Source organism: Heptranchias perlo, unplaced genomic scaffold (assembly GCF_035084215.1).
Source record: "Heptranchias perlo isolate sHepPer1 unplaced genomic scaffold, sHepPer1.hap1 HAP1_SCAFFOLD_193, whole genome shotgun sequence".
NCBI classification, from domain to species: Eukaryota; Metazoa; Chordata; class Chondrichthyes; order Hexanchiformes; family Hexanchidae; genus Heptranchias; species Heptranchias perlo.
Genome location: NW_027139198.1, coordinates 186,482 through 201,841, shown reverse-complemented (window position 1 = coordinate 201,841; position 15,360 = coordinate 186,482). Strand labels below are relative to the sequence as shown.

Genomic DNA, 15,360 nt, shown 5'->3' with positions numbered 1-15,360 from the left:
CAGTATGCTCAAGTTTGTGCCACATGGACTTGAGGGAGTGAAGATGGGGCTGTATCGGGGGACTGACTGGGGTGGGAGTTGGTGAAGGTGTTACTGGGGACAAAAGTAAATAAGGTGGAGGCAAGGAGCAAATCAACAGCTTTGGAGGTATTGAGGGAAATGGAGAATGTGGTTGTAAATGATTTGGTTTTTCCAGGGTGGATGCAGGGCAAGTGGGATTTTTTTAAAATTTGTTCACGGGATGTGACTGTCGCTGGCAAGGCCGGTATTTATTGCCCATCCCTAATTGCCCTTGAGAAGGTGGTGGTGAGCCGCCTTCTTGAACCGCTGCAGTCCGTGTGGTGAAGGTTCTCCCACAGTGCTGTTAGGGAGGGAGTTCCAGGATTTTGACCCAGCGACGATGAAGGAACGGCGATATATTTCCAAGTCGGGGTGGTGTGTGACTCGGAGGGTAAAGGATATGGGTGGTGACAAAGGAGTGCTGGGGGATGACCTTGTTGGTGATCAAGACCGTGGACTAGAAATTGGTCTGTGCAGTGCCCATTTTTCGGGCGGTACCATGGCACCAATATGGTGGGCAGGAAGTGTGCACACATCTCCGGCTGGACGTGTGCTACCCGCCATATTGGGTAAATACAAAAAATATGTGACCTTTACCCACGCCCGAAGCAAGTCTTAGTTCCTTTGTATATGGAAATAAAGGGCCGAACACCACTTTGAGGCCCACTCTCCAAGATTGGTTTGGCCCGAGGCAGCCCACAGCAACACTGGCTGCACTCAGGGAAACAAGCCGAGGCTTCACCTGTTAGACCCAATCAAGAAGGGAGGTAACTTACCTGAATGTGGAGCGGGGAAGAGCAGGAGTTCTCCTGACCCCACATTAAAGGAACAGGTTGTCGCTGCTCCCCAGCCCCCCATCGTCACATCTCCCAGCCTGGGCTCCCGATCTCCTTCCCCCGACAGATTCCCAATCCCTGCCCCCCCCCCGATCCCTGGCCCGGTGATTCCCGACCCGGCCCCTAGCCCAGCCCCACCCCACCCCCACCCTGACCGCTGGCCCCAGCCTGAACTGACCCCGGACCCTTGGCTCCAACCCAACCCCGGCCCCCGACTCCCGACCCCTGGCCCCCTTCCCGACCCTGACCCGACCCCCCCCCACCTTGGCCCGACCCCTGACCCTGGCCAACCCCTGGACCCAGCCTGACCCGACCCCTGGCCCCTGGCCCCCAACCCCCAGCCCAAACCCGCCCCCAGTCCGACCCCCAACCCCCGGCCTGACCCCCAACCATGGCCCGACCCGAGCTCCGATCCTCAGTCCCAGCCCTGGGCCCCAGCCCGACTCCCAGCCCGATCCCAATCCTGAACACACTCACCTGAGGGTCGATGTGACGCTAGCAGTGGCCTGATTTTCCATAACTCTTTGCCAGCAGCTCCATTCTAATGAGGCCCAAGGCCCAATATCTGGGGAGCATTTGGGCCTCAGCTTTGAGGCTCACTGAATGCTCCCTGCACCAAAAATGGGCGTACCCGAGATTCTGGTCACGTTCTGGAATTCTGGAAGATGGTCACGCCAAGGTGGAATGGGTGGTCATGAACAGAGGTAGGAGAGTTCATTTGGAGAGAGAGGTTTCGGGAGAGCAGTGAATTCAGAGGCTAGCGAGCAATCGGTGCTGAGATGGAGATTGAAATGGTCAAAGACGAGACGTCGCTCAGTGCTGGAGGAAACAGTGCTTGTTTTGCACATTCTTGCACTACTGCTCAGCTGATACTGGAAATGTCCACAGCGGTACTTTGAAACAACACATTTGCATAAATGTTGTGTGGTTGTGACTTGCAGCCATTGGCAGAGCTGTGCCTGTGGTAGAGTTTATCTGCTGGCTTGCTCGCCGTATGTGGCATAAATCATGATGGTTTTCCTGGTGATAAAAGTCTGCACCTCAGACACAGGGATCTTACTGGTACCCCGACAACAGAATATAGAGGCGCCCTCTGCCTGGATGTTCTAGTGTGGGGTTACCAGCAGGTGGATGCCAATGGTTTCAGGTGGAGCCTGACCTGCCTGCCATCCCCCTGTTGTTCTCCTCCTCTTCCTCCAAAACATTACTGGGCTTAAAAATCCATGGCCGTTCTGCCGCACACCCAGTATCACGTCAGTGGGAGTCCACTGAAAGAGCCCCAACTTAGGATGGGAGCTGGATACGCTGCCCTTAACACTGGAGTTTCCAGGATGGCTCTCGGGAGCGGAGCCTATTCCCGTCCCAAACAAGGCCATCGGCATAAGAGGGGTGAGGCTGGGCAGGGCATTCCCTACGTCAGGAGTTGCCAATTTCCTGGCCCTCATCAGGACAGGGTATCGTGTCGGTAGTGGTCTATCTGGTGAAGCAATGGCAATGGGACCCATTGGGGGTCCAGGCTAGAGTAGTGGCCTGGACCCCTGAAGAGAAAGTGCATTTAAAAAATATACATTTAAAAGCCGACCCCTTACAAAGGCCTTTCCAGCTTCCTCAGCGCAGGTGCCCCAGATAGACTCTTGGTCATACGTCATCCACTACTGGCATTTAAATGGAGGGCCTCCCCCTGACCCCGTGAACTTTGCCAGGGTCAATGGTTGGGGTCCTGGGAAGACACACCTTAGTACTTGCACAGAGATCCCCATCCCGACCCTCAGATTCTCAAAGACATTGCAGCGATAGGACAGCTGGAGAAGAAAATATGCAGCACCAGAGCAACGGGCGCAATGCTGTATAGACGGGAGGAGAGATTTTCCTGGCTCTGTGCATGAGCGCAACAAATATTAGAAACTGGAGCGAGGGGGAAGGTCCATCCGCAAAGGAACCCACATCATTTTCCAATATGACCCAGGAAAACCTCCCCATTCAGTCGCACCAGGAACAACAGATCAAAGAAGGTTTCAGCAATGGCCTGAGAATGTTGAACTCTCAATCCTGGTCTCTTTACACTGACGGTGGGAAAAGAAACAGCATGAAATAGGCGTAAATGACAGAAAATCCAGGCACGTGAAATGATCAAGTCATTGTGCACTCATTCACAGAGAGCTGCTCACAGACTGGCGGTGCTTCCTGCACCAATTTAAATACTAATCGGGCAACATGAGGAGAGCCGCAGGTAACAAATCTCCACCCAACTTTCCATCGGCCCGAAAAGCAGGTGATGCCGATCAGAAAATTTAGGCATAAAGTCAATGGGAAGATGCTGAAAGGTGTGGAGCGCAGGTAGATAAAGTCATAAAAAGGCCAAAAATCAGTTGGATTTTATCATTTGGGACATTGAGTAGAACGGTAAAGAGATGGAGCTAACTGTGACAATGGTCAGGCCTCAGTTACAGTACCGTGCACAATGTTGGCTGCCCCAATATGAAAAAGGCTCGAAAGCCACAGAGAACGGATTGAATAAATTCACCAGTAAGATACCAGGGATGAGAAACTACAGTTACAACCAGATACTTGAGATGTTTTTTTTCCACTGGAGGAGAGAATGTTAAGAGGAGATTTAATGCAAGTTTTTAAAATGATGAAGGGTTTAGTTGGAGTGAACGGGGAAAGAAGACTGTTTCCTCTGGGGGGAGTTTGTGATGAGGAATCGTCCATTTAAAATTGCCATTAAGAGAGTGAGGAGAGAGATCAGAAGAAGTATCTTTATGCAGAGAGTTGTGAGACAAGATGGTTGAGGCAGAGACCATTGCATTTTGTAAGGGAAGAGTAGATAAAGATTTGGGGCAGTATGGGGGATTAGTTTTGGATTGCTCAAGCAAAGACATGGAGGGACAAATGGCCTCTCTCTGTGCTCTGAACTTCTGTAGTGTTTGTCGATTGGCATGAAGGCTAAGCACATGGCAATCAATTCAGTCAATCCTACATGCAAAAACCACTTACAATATTTACCCCAAGTGATGGCTTCCTCCAGAATAAAACGTACTGAATGAAAGGCAGGTGCATGAGTTTATAGATAAAAATCTCAAGATACAAAGAACATTCCATATATTGCATAAATAGTTAATGATTAGTAGTTTGGTGCAGCACATAGTCAAAAAAACTATCGTTGGGAATTCCCTTGGGGATTCTGCCGATCGGCTGCCCTAATTTCAGCTGATTACTGGTGGAAAATGGGCTTCCAGCCGATCTTCTGCCGAAGTTACGGCAGCCAATCGGCAGGACTCTCGAGGAAATTCCCGGCATTAATTTTCATCGCAGTGTAAGATCAGTCCTTTTAAAATATTCTTTGACGCAAGAAAAACTTACAGCAGAACTGAAGGCTTCTCCAGTTGATGCAGACGCCAGCATCTAAGCAGGCTTTAGCGTAGACTGCGATGGCACCGCACAGACAGTCACAGTCTCCAAATATCTCACAGCCACACGTGGTCTGGACGCAGCTTTCATAATACGGAACTCGATAAACCTGTCAGCAAAGAGAGAAGGGAAAGAGCCACACAAAACTGCTAAAAGTCGCCCACTCAGCCTCCAGTTGTTTTAATGACCTCTCTGCTCAACACTATGAAGATCACTGGTATGTCAACCTGTTCTGAGCATTGATTTACACATTGTCTGGTCTCACGGAAGAGCTGTGAATTCTAGCCCAAGCACAGCAAGTGAACTTGTTGCACTGCGATATCAGTTATTTCAGTACCTTCAGTCCGTGTGAAAGCCTGACTGCATTGACAGGGATACAAATGGCCTATATGGAGTTTCTTGGGTGGGCCCTGGTTAGTTCTGTATTCTGGTTGTTGGAGAGCAGAAAACAACAGTAGTTTAGTTATGTGGCAGGCAATGTGTACAGGCAGATGGGGCATGATTTTGACCCTGAGCCGGGTAGGGAGCAGCGTGGGTGGGTGGGGGGGAACGATTTTCGGGTATGAAACCCGGAAGGTAAGTTGGCGGGTCGTGATCAGCAGATTTTCCTTCCGGATGCCCAGCTTGATTGACAGGCAGGCTGGCTGTTGGGCAGGAAGGTCTGTGGTAGCAGGCTGTAGCTGGGGATCGGAGGGAGGAGGGAGGGATCCTGGGGCCAGAGAGAAGATCAGGGGGCCGGGGAGAAGGTCAGGGAGTGGGGAGAAGATCAGGGGGCCTCAGAGAAGATCGGGGGGTCGGCAGAGAATATCGGGGGGGGCCGTGGAGAAGGTCAGGGAGTGGGGAGGAGATCAGGGGGCCGCAGAGAAGATTGAGGGGACGGGGAGAAGATTGAGGGGACGGGGAGAAGATCGGCGGAGGGGCGGCAGAGAAGATCGGGGGGGCCGCGGAGAAGATCGGGGGGGGCCGCGGAGAAAGTCAGGGAGTGGGGAGAATATCAGGGGGCCGCAGAGAAGATCGGGGGGTTGGCAGAGAAGATCGGGGGGGCCGCGGAGAAGATCGGGGAGTGGGGAGAATATCAGGGGGCCGCAGAGAAGATCGGGGGGGGGCAGCAGAGAAGATCAGGGAGGGCAGCAGAGAAGATCGGGGAGGCCGCGGAGAAGGTCAGGGAGTGGGGAGAAGATCAGGGGGCCTCAGAGAAGATCGGGGGGTCAGCAGAGAAGAACGAGGGGGGCCGCGGAGAAAGTCAGGGAGTGGGGAGAAGATCAGGGGGCCTCAGAGAAGATCGGGGGGTCAGCAGAGAAGAACGGGGGGGGCCGTGGAGAAGGTCAGGGAGTGGGGAGAAGATCGGGGGCCGCAGAGTAGATCGGGGGAGGGCAGCAGAGAATATCGGGGGGCCGTGGAGAAGGTCAGGGAGTGGGGAGAAGTTCGGGGGGGCAGCAGAGAAGATCGGGGGGGGGGTCGGGGAGAAGATCGGGGGGTCCACGAAGAAGATCAGGGGGGAGCGGGGAGAAGATCGGGGGGTCCGCGAAGAAGATCAGGGGGCCGGGGAGAAGATCGGGGGGGCCGGGGAGAAGATCAGAGGGAGCGGGGAGAAGATTGGGGGGAGTGGGGAGAAGATCGGGGGGGAGTGGGGAGAAGATCGGGGGGGAGTGGGGAGAAGATCGGGGGGGCCGGGGAGAAGATCGGGGGGGGAGAAGATCGGGGGGAGCGGGGAGAAGATCGGGGGGAGCGGGGAGAAGATCGGGGGGAGCGGGGAGAAGATCGGGGGGAGTGGGGAGAAGATCGGGGGGAGAGGGGAGAAGATCGGGGGGGCCGGGGAGAAGATCGGGGGGAGCGGGGAGAAGATCGGGGGGAGCGGGGAGAAGATCGGGGGGAGCGGGGAGAAGATCGGGGGGGCCGGGGAGAAGATCGGGGGGAGCGGGGAGAAGATCGGGGGGAGCGGGGAGAAGATCGGGGGGAGCGGGGAGAAGATCGGGGGGGCCGGGGAGAAGATCGGGGGGAGCGGGGAGAAGATCGGGGGGAGCGGGGAGAAGATCGGGGGGAGCGGGGAGAAGATCGGGGGGAGCGGGGAGAAGATCGGGGGGAGCGGGGAGAAGATCGGGGGGAGGGGGGAGAAGATCGGGGGGAGCGGGGAGAAGATCGGGGGGAGCGGGGAGAAGATCGGGGGGAGCGGGGAGAAGATCGGGGGGAGCGGGGATAAGATCGGGGGGAGCGGGGAGAAGATCGGGGGGAGGGGGGAGAAGATCGGGGGGAGCGGGGAGAAGATCGGGGGGAGAGGGGAGAAGATCGGGGGGAGCGGGGAGAAGATCGGGGGGAGCGGGGAGAAGATCGGGGGGAGAGGGGAGAAGATCGGGTGGGAGTGGGGAGAAGATCGGGGGGAGTGGGGAGAAGATCGGGGGGAGTGGGGAGAAGATCGGGGGGGCGGGGAGAAGATCGGGGGGAGCGGGGAGAAGATCGGGGGGAGCGGGGAGAAGATCGGGGGGAGTGGGGAGAAGATCGGGGGGAGTGGGGAGAAGATCGGGGGGAGCGGGGAGAAGATCGGGGGGAGCGTGGAGAAGATCGGGGGGAGCGGGGAGAAGATCGGTGGGAGTGGGGAGAAGATCGGGGGGGCCGGGGAGAAGATCGGGGGGGAGTGGGGAGAAGATCGGGGGGGCCGGGGAGAACATCGGGGGGAGTGGGGAGAAGATCGGGGGGAGCGGGGAGAAGATCGGGGGGAGCGGGGAGAAGATCGGGGGGAGTGGGGAGAAGATCGGGGGGAGAGGGGAGAAGATCGGGGGGAGCGGGGAGAAGATCGGGGGGAGCGGGGAGAAGATCGGGGGGAGCGGGGAGAAGATCGGGGGGAGTGGGGAGAAGATCGGGGGGAGCGGGGAGAAGATCGGGGGGAGCGGGGAGAAGATCGGGGGGAGCGGGGAGAAGATCGGGGGGAGCGGGGAGAAGATCGGGGGGAGAGGGGAGAAGATCGGGGGGAGCGGGGAGAAGATCGGGGGGGCCGGGGAGAAGATCGGGGGGAGCGGGGAGAAGATCGGGGGGAGCGGGGAGAAGATCGGGCGTTGGGGAGAAGATCGGGGGGAGCGGGGAGAAGATCGGGGGGAGTGGGGAGAAGATCGGGGGGAGCGGGGAGAAGATCGGGGGGAGTGGGGAGAAGATCGGGGGGAGCGGGGAGAAGATCGGGGGGGCCGGGGAGTAGATCGGGGGGAGTGGGGAGAAGATCGGGGGGAGCGGGGAGAAGATCGGGGGGAGCGGGGAGAAGATCGGGGGAGCGGGGAGAAGATCAGGGGGAGCGGGGAGAAGATCGGGGGGAGCGGGGAGAAGATCGGGGGGAGCGGGGAGAAGATCGGGGGGAGCGGGGAGAAGATCGGGGGGAGCGGGGAGAAGATCGGGAGGAGGGGGGAGAAGATCGGGGGGAGCGGGGAGAAGATCGGGGGGAGCGGGGAGAAGATCGGGGGGAGCGGGGAGAAGATCGGGGGGAGCGGGGAGAAGATCGGGGGGGCCGGGGAGAAGATCGGGGGGGAGCGGGGAGAAGATCGGGGGGGGTGGGGAGAAGATCGGGGGGAGTGGGGAGAAGATCGGGGGGGGTGGGGAGAAGATCGGGGGGAGCGGGGAGAAGATCGGGGGGAGCGGGGAGAAGATCGGGGGGAGCGGGGAGAAGATCGGGGGGGAGCGGGGAGAAGATCGGGGGGAGCGGGGAGAAGATCTGGGGGGGGGGCCGTGGAAAAGATCGGGGAGGGTCGCGGAGAAGATCGGGGGGGGCCGTGGAGAAGATCGGGGGGAGCGGGGAGAAGATCGGGGGGAGCGGGGAGAAGATCGGGGGGAGCGGGGAGAAGATCGGGGGGAGCGGGGAGAAGATCGGGGGGAGAGGGGAGAAGATCGGGGGGAGCGGGGAGAAGATCGGGGGGGCCGGGGAGAAGATCGGGGGGAGCGGGGAGAAGATCGGGGGGAGCGGGGAGAAGATCGGGCGTTGGGGAGAAGATCGGGGGGAGCGGGGAGAAGATCGGGGGGAGTGGGGAGAAGATCGGGGGGAGCGGGGAGAAGATCGGGGGGAGTGGGGAGAAGATCGGGGGGAGCGGGGAGAAGATCGGGGGGGCCGGGGAGTAGATCGGGGGGAGTGGGGAGAAGATCGGGGGGAGCGGGGAGAAGATCGGGGGGAGCGGGGAGAAGATCGGGGGAGCGGGGAGAAGATCAGGGGGAGCGGGGAGAAGATCGGGGGGAGCGGGGAGAAGATCGGGGGGAGCGGGGAGAAGATCGGGGGGAGCGGGGAGAAGATCGGGGGGAGCGGGGAGAAGATCGGGAGGAGGGGGGAGAAGATCGGGGGGAGCGGGGAGAAGATCGGGGGGAGCGGGGAGAAGATCGGGGGGAGCGGGGAGAAGATCGGGGGGAGCGGGGAGAAGATCGGGGGGGCCGGGGAGAAGATCGGGGGGGAGCGGGGAGAAGATCGGGGGGGGTGGGGAGAAGATCGGGGGGAGTGGGGAGAAGATCGGGGGGGGTGGGGAGAAGATCGGGGGGAGCGGGGAGAAGATCGGGGGGAGCGGGGAGAAGATCGGGGGGAGCGGGGAGAAGATCGGGGGGGAGCGGGGAGAAGATCGGGGGGAGCGGGGAGAAGATCTGGGGGGGGGGCCGTGGAAAAGATCGGGGAGGGTCGCGGAGAAGATCGGGGGGGGCCGTGGAGAAGATCGGGGGGGGCCGTGGAGAAGATCGGGGAGAAGATCGGGGAGGGTCGCGGAGTAGATCAGGGGGCCGCGGAGAAGATCGGGGAGAAGATCGGGGGGGTCGCGGAGAAGATCGGGGAGAAGATCGGGGAGAAGATCGGGGAGGGTCGTGGAGAAGATCGGGGAGAAGATCGGGGAGAAGATCGGGGAGAAGATCGGGGAGGGTCGTGGAGAAGATCGGGGAGAAGATCGTGGAGAAGATCGGGGAGAAGATCGGGGAGAAGATCGGGGAGGGTCGGGGAGAAGATCGGGGAGAAGATCGGGGAGAAGATCGGGGAGAAGATCGTGGAGAAGATCGGGGAGAAGATCGGGGAGGGTCGTGGAGAAGATCGGGGAGAAGATCGGGGAGAAGATCGGGGAGAAGATCGGGGGGGGCCGTGGAGAAGATCGGGGAGAAGATCGGGGAGGGCCGTGGAGAAGATCGGGGAGAAGATCGGGGAGAAGATCGTGGAGAAGATCGGGGAGAAGATCGTGGAGAAGATCGGGGAGAAGATCGGGGAGAAGATCGGGGAGGGTCGTGGAGAAGATCGTGGAGAAGATCGGGGAGAAGATCGGGTGAAGATCGGGGAGGGTCGTGGAGAAGATCGGGGTGAAGATCGGGGAGAAGATCGTGGAGAAGATCGGGGAGAAGATCGGGGAGGGTCGTGGAGAAGATCGGGGAGAAGATCGGGGAGAAGATCGGGGAGAAGATCGGGGAGGGTCGTGGAGAAGATCGGGGAGAAGATCGTGGAGAAGATCGGGGAGAAGATCGGGGAGAAGATCGGGGAGAAGATCGGGGAGAAGATCGGGGGGGGCCGTGGAGAAGATCGGGGAGAAGATCGGGGAGAAGATCGGGGAGAAGATCGGGGAGGGTCGTGGAGAAGATCGTGGAGAAGATCGGGGAGAAGATCGGGGAGAAGATCGGGGAGGGTCGTGGAGAAGATCGTGGAGAAGATCGGGGAGGGTCGTGGAGAAGATCGTGGAGAAGATCGGGGAGGGTCGTGGAGAAGATCGGGGAGAAGATCGGGGAGAAGATCGTGGAGAAGATTGGGGAGGGTCGTGGAGAAGATCGGGGAGAAGATCGGGGAGAAGATCGGGGAGAAGATCGGGGAGAAGATCGGGGAGAAGATCGGGGAGGGTCGCGGAGAAGATCGGGGAGAAGATCGTGGAGAAGATCGGGGAGAAGATCGGGGAGAAGATCGGGGAGGGTCGTGGAGAAGATTGTGGAGAAGATCGGGGAGGGTCGCGGAGAAGATCGGGGAGGGTCGTGGAGAAGATCGGGGAGAAGATCGGGGAGAAGATCGGGGAGAAGATCGGGGAGGGTCGTGGAGAAGATCGTGGAGAAGATCGGGGAGGGTCGCGGAGAAGATCGGGGAGGGTCGTGGAGAAGATCGGGGAGAAGATCGGGGAGGGTCGCGGAGAAGATCGTGGAGAAGATCGGGGAGGGTCGCGGAGAAGATCGGGGAGAAGATCGGGGAGAAGATCGTGGAGAAGATCGGGGAGAAGATCGTGGAGAAGATCGGGGAGAAGATCGGGGGGGGTCGCGGAGAAGATCGGGGAGAAGATCGGGGAGAAGATCGGGGAGGGTCGTGGAGAAGATCGTGGAGAAGTTCGGGGAGGGTCGCGGAGAAGATCGGGGAGAAGATCGTGGAGAAGATCGGGGAGAAGATCGGGGAGAAGATCGGGGAGGGTCGCGGAGTAGATCAGGGGGCCGCGGAGAAGATCGGGGAGAAGATCGGGGGGGTCGCGGAGAAGATCGGGGAGAAGATCGGGGAGAAGATCGGGGAGGGTCGTGGAGAAGATCGGGGAGAAGATCGGGGAGAAGATCGGGGAGAAGATCGGGGAGGGTCGTGGATAACATCGGGGAGAAGATCGGGGAGGGTCGTGGAAAAGATCGGGGAGAAGATCGGGGAGAAGATCGGGGAGAAGATCGGGGAGAAGATCGTGGAGAAGATCGGGGAGAAGATCGTGGAGAAGATCGGGGAGAAAATCGGGGGGGGCCGTGGAGAAGATCGGGGAGAAGATCGGGGAGGGCCGTGGAGAAGATCGGGGAGAAGATCGGGGAGAAGATCGTGGAGAAGATCGGGGAGAAGATCGTGGAGAAGATCGGGGAGAAGATCGGGGAGAAGATCGGGGAGAAGATCGGGGAGAAGATCGGGGAGGGTCGCGGAGTAGATCAGGGGGCCGCGGAGAAGATCGGGGAGAAGATCGGGGGGGTCGCGGAGAAGATCGGGGAGAAGATCGGGGAGAAGATCGGGGAGGGTCGTGGAGAAGATCGGGGAGAAGATCGGGGAGAAGATCGGGGAGAAGATCGGGGAGGGTCGTGGATAACATCGGGGAGAAGATCGGGGAGGGTCGTGGAAAAGATCGGGGAGAAGATCGGGGAGAAGATCGGGGAGAAGATCGGGGAGAAGATCGTGGAGAAGATCGGGGAGAAGATCGTGGAGAAGATCGGGGAGAAAATCGGGGGGGGCCGTGGAGAAGATCGGGGAGAAGATCGGGGAGGGCCGTGGAGAAGATCGGGGAGAAGATCGGGGAGAAGATCGTGGAGAAGATCGGGGAGAAGATCGTGGAGAAGATCGGGGAGAAGATCGGGGAGAAGATCGGGGAGGGTCGTGGAGAAGATCGTGGAGAAGATCGGGGAGAAGATCGGGTGAAGATCGGGGAGGGTCGTGGAGAAGATCGGGGAGAAGATCGTGGAGAAGATCGGGGAGAAGATCGGGGAGGGTCGTGGAGAAGATTGGGGAGAAGATCGGGGAGAAGATCGGGGAGAAGATCGGGGGGGGCCGTGGAGAAGATCGGGGAGAAGATCGGGGAGAAGATCGGGGAGAAGATCGGGGAGGGTCGTGGAGAAGATCGTGGAGAAGATCGGGGAGAAGATCGGGGAGAAGATCGGGGAGAAGATCGGGGAGGGTCGTGGAGAAGATCGTGGAGAAGATCGGGGAGGGTCGTGGAGAAGATCGTGGAGAAGATCGGGGAGAAGATCGTGGAGAAGATCGGGGAGGGTCGTGGAGAAGATCGGGGAGAAGATCGGGGAGAAGATCGTGGAGAAGATCGGGGAGAAGATCGGGGAGAAGATCGGGGAGGGTCGCGGAGAAGATCGGGGAGGGTCGTGGAGAAGATCGGGGAGAAGATCGGGGAGAAGATCGGGGAGAAGATCGGGGAGAAGATCGGGGAGGGTCGTGGAGAAGATCGTGGAGAAGATCGGGGAGGGTCGCGGAGAAGATCGGGGAGGGTCGTGGAGAAGATCGGGGAGAAGATCGGGGAGGGTCGCGGAGAAGATCGGGGAGGGTCGTGGAGAAGATCGGGGAGAAGATCGGGGAGGGTCGCGGAGAAGATCGGGGAGAAGATCGGGGAGAAGATCGTGGAGAAGATCGGGGAGAAGATCGTGGAGAAGATCGGGGAGAAGATCGGGGAGAAGATCGGGGGGGGTCGCGGAGAAGATCGGGGAGAAGATCGGGGAGAAGATCGGGGAGGGTCGTGGAGAAGATCGTGGAGAAGTTCGGGGAGGGTCGCGGAGAAGATCGGGGAGAAGATCGGGGAGAAGATCGGGGAGAAGATCGGGGAGAAGATCGTGGAGAAGATCGGGGAGAAGATCGTGGAGAAGATCGGGGAGAAAATCGGGGGGGGCCGTGGAGAAGATCGGGGAGAAGATCGGGGAGGGCCGTGGAGAAGATCGGGGAGAAGATCGGGGAGAAGATCGTGGAGAAGATCGGGGAGAAGATCGTGGAGAAGATCGGGGAGAAGATCGGGGAGAAGATCGGGGAGAAGATCGGGGAGGGTCGCGGAGTAGATCAGGGGGCCGCGGAGAAGATCGGGGAGAAGATCGGGGGGGTCGCGGAGAAGATCGGGGAGAAGATCGGGGAGAAGATCGGGGAGGGTCGTGGAGAAGATCGGGGAGAAGATCGGGGAGAAGATCGGGGAGAAGATCGGGGAGGGTCGTGGATAACATCGGGGAGAAGATCGGGGAGGGTCGTGGAAAAGATCGGGGAGAAGATCGGGGAGAAGATCGGGGAGAAGATCGGGGAGAAGATCGTGGAGAAGATCGGGGAGAAGATCGTGGAGAAGATCGGGGAGAAAATCGGGGGGGGCCGTGGAGAAGATCGGGGAGAAGATCGGGGAGGGCCGTGGAGAAGATCGGGGAGAAGATCGGGGAGAAGATCGTGGAGAAGATCGGGGAGAAGATCGTGGAGAAGATCGGGGAGAAGATCGGGGAGAAGATCGGGGAGGGTCGTGGAGAAGATCGTGGAGAAGATCGGGGAGAAGATCGGGTGAAGATCGGGGAGGGTCGTGGAGAAGATCGGGGAGAAGATCGTGGAGAAGATCGGGGAGAAGATCGGGGAGGGTCGTGGAGAAGATCGGGGAGAAGATCGGGGAGAAGATCGGGGAGAAGATCGGGGGGGGCCGTGGAGAAGATCGGGGAGAAGATCGGGGAGAAGATCGGGGAGAAGATCGGGGAGGGTCGTGGAGAAGATCGTGGAGAAGATCGGGGAGAAGATCGGGGAGAAGATCGGGGAGAAGATCGGGGAGGGTCGTGGAGAAGATCGTGGAGAAGATCGGGGAGGGTCGTGGAGAAGATCGTGGAGAAGATCGGGGAGAAGATCGTGGAGAAGATCGGGGAGGGTCGTGGAGAAGATCGGGGAGAAGATCGGGGAGAAGATCGTGGAGAAGATCGGGGAGAAGATCGGGGAGAAGATCGGGGAGGGTCGCGGAGAAGATCGGGGAGGGTCGTGGAGAAGATCGGGGAGAAGATCGGGGAGAAGATCGGGGAGAAGATCGGGGAGAAGATCGGGGAGGGTCGTGGAGAAGATCGTGGAGAAGATCGGGGAGGGTCGCGGAGAAGATCGGGGAGGGTCGTGGAGAAGATCGGGGAGAAGATCGGGGAGGGTCGCGGAGAAGATCGGGGAGGGTCGTGGAGAAGATCGGGGAGAAGATCGGGGAGGGTCGCGGAGAAGATCGGGGAGAAGATCGGGGAGAAGATCGTGGAGAAGATCGGGGAGAAGATCGTGGAGAAGATCGGGGAGAAGATCGGGGAGAAGATCGGGGGGGGTCGCGGAGAAGATCGGGGAGAAGATCGGGGAGAAGATCGGGGAGGGTCGTGGAGAAGATCGTGGAGAAGTTCGGGGAGGGTCGCGGAGAAGATCGGGGAGAAGATCGGGCAGGGTCGCGGAGAAGATCGGGGAGAAGATCGGGGAGAAGATCGTGGAGAAGATCGGGGAGGGTCGCGGAGAAGATCGGGGAGAAGATCGGGGAGAAGATCGTGGAGAAGATCGGGGAGAAGATCGTGGAGAAGATCGGGGAGAAGATCGGGGAGAAGATCGGGGAGAAGTTCGGGGAGGGTCGCGGAGAAGATCGGGGAGAAGATCGGGGAGAAGATCGTGGAGAAGATCGGGGAGGGTCGTGGAGAAGATCGGGGAGAAGATCGGGGAGAAGATCGGGGGGGGTCGCGGAGAAGATCGGGGAGGGTCGCGGAGAAGATCGTGGAGAAGATCGGGGAGAAGATCGGGGAGAAGATCGGGGAGAAGATCGGGGAGAAGATCGGGGAGGGTCGTGGAGAAGATCGGGGAGAAGATCGGGGAGAAGATCGGGGAGGGTCGTGGAGAAGATCGGGGAGAAGATCGGGGAGAAGATCGGGGAGGGTCGTGGAGAAGATCGGGGAGAAGATCGGGGAGAAGATCGGGGAGGATCGCGGAGAAGATCGGGGAGGGTCGTGGAGAAGATCGGGGAGAAGATCGGGGAGAAGATCGGGGAGGGTCGCGGAGAAGATCGGGGAGGGTCGCGGAGAAGATCGTGGAGAAGATCGGGGAGAAGATCGGGGAGGGTCGTGGAGAAGATCGTGGAGAAGATCGGGGAGAAGATCGGGGAGAAGATCGGGGGGCTGGGGAGAAGATCGAGGGGGCCGGGGAGAAGATTGGGGGTCCGTGGAGAAGATCGGGGGGCCGGGGAGAAGATCAGGGGGGCCGGGGTGTCTGCTGTCCATATGCAGACGAACCTGCCTGGATTAAACCCAGAACTGGGCGAGTTGGACCCGGGATGAGGTCCCACTCCAAAAAGCTGTTATTTTAACCTCCCACCTGCCCCCAGCCCACCTGCTCTTGGGGTTAAAATTTACCCCCATGATGTCTGTTGCGGTTGGAGTTTGATAAGCATCAAAGAGCCAAACACCTATTGGTGGTCGGTGATTTCCACCCACTGGCACCATGTGTCTCTGCCACCCACCCGGATAGGGCATTTGCTTAAAGTGTGTGCGAATCCACCCCAGTATCGATGCACTTGCCAGACCCAATCCAGGAAGTTAGAGTGGGGACTGGCTACAAAGTTACTGGCTCAGTGGTAGCACTCTCGTCTCTGAGTCAGACAGTTGTGGG

The 15,360-nt window shown here is 59.5% G+C and overlaps 1 protein-coding gene across 1 annotated transcript in view; it reads right to left on the bottom strand.

Annotated features, from left to right (window-relative positions):
• The window catches only part of LOC137309946 (mucin-6-like), a 316,057-nt gene that overhangs the window by 136,065 nt on the left and 164,632 nt on the right, over positions 1–15,360 (bottom strand). Inside the window, exon 18 of the mRNA XM_067977944.1 lies at positions 4,260–4,416. Within this exon, the coding sequence (XP_067834045.1) occupies positions 4,260–4,416 (157 nt within the window). The remainder of the gene's footprint in view (positions 1–4,259; positions 4,417–15,360) is intronic.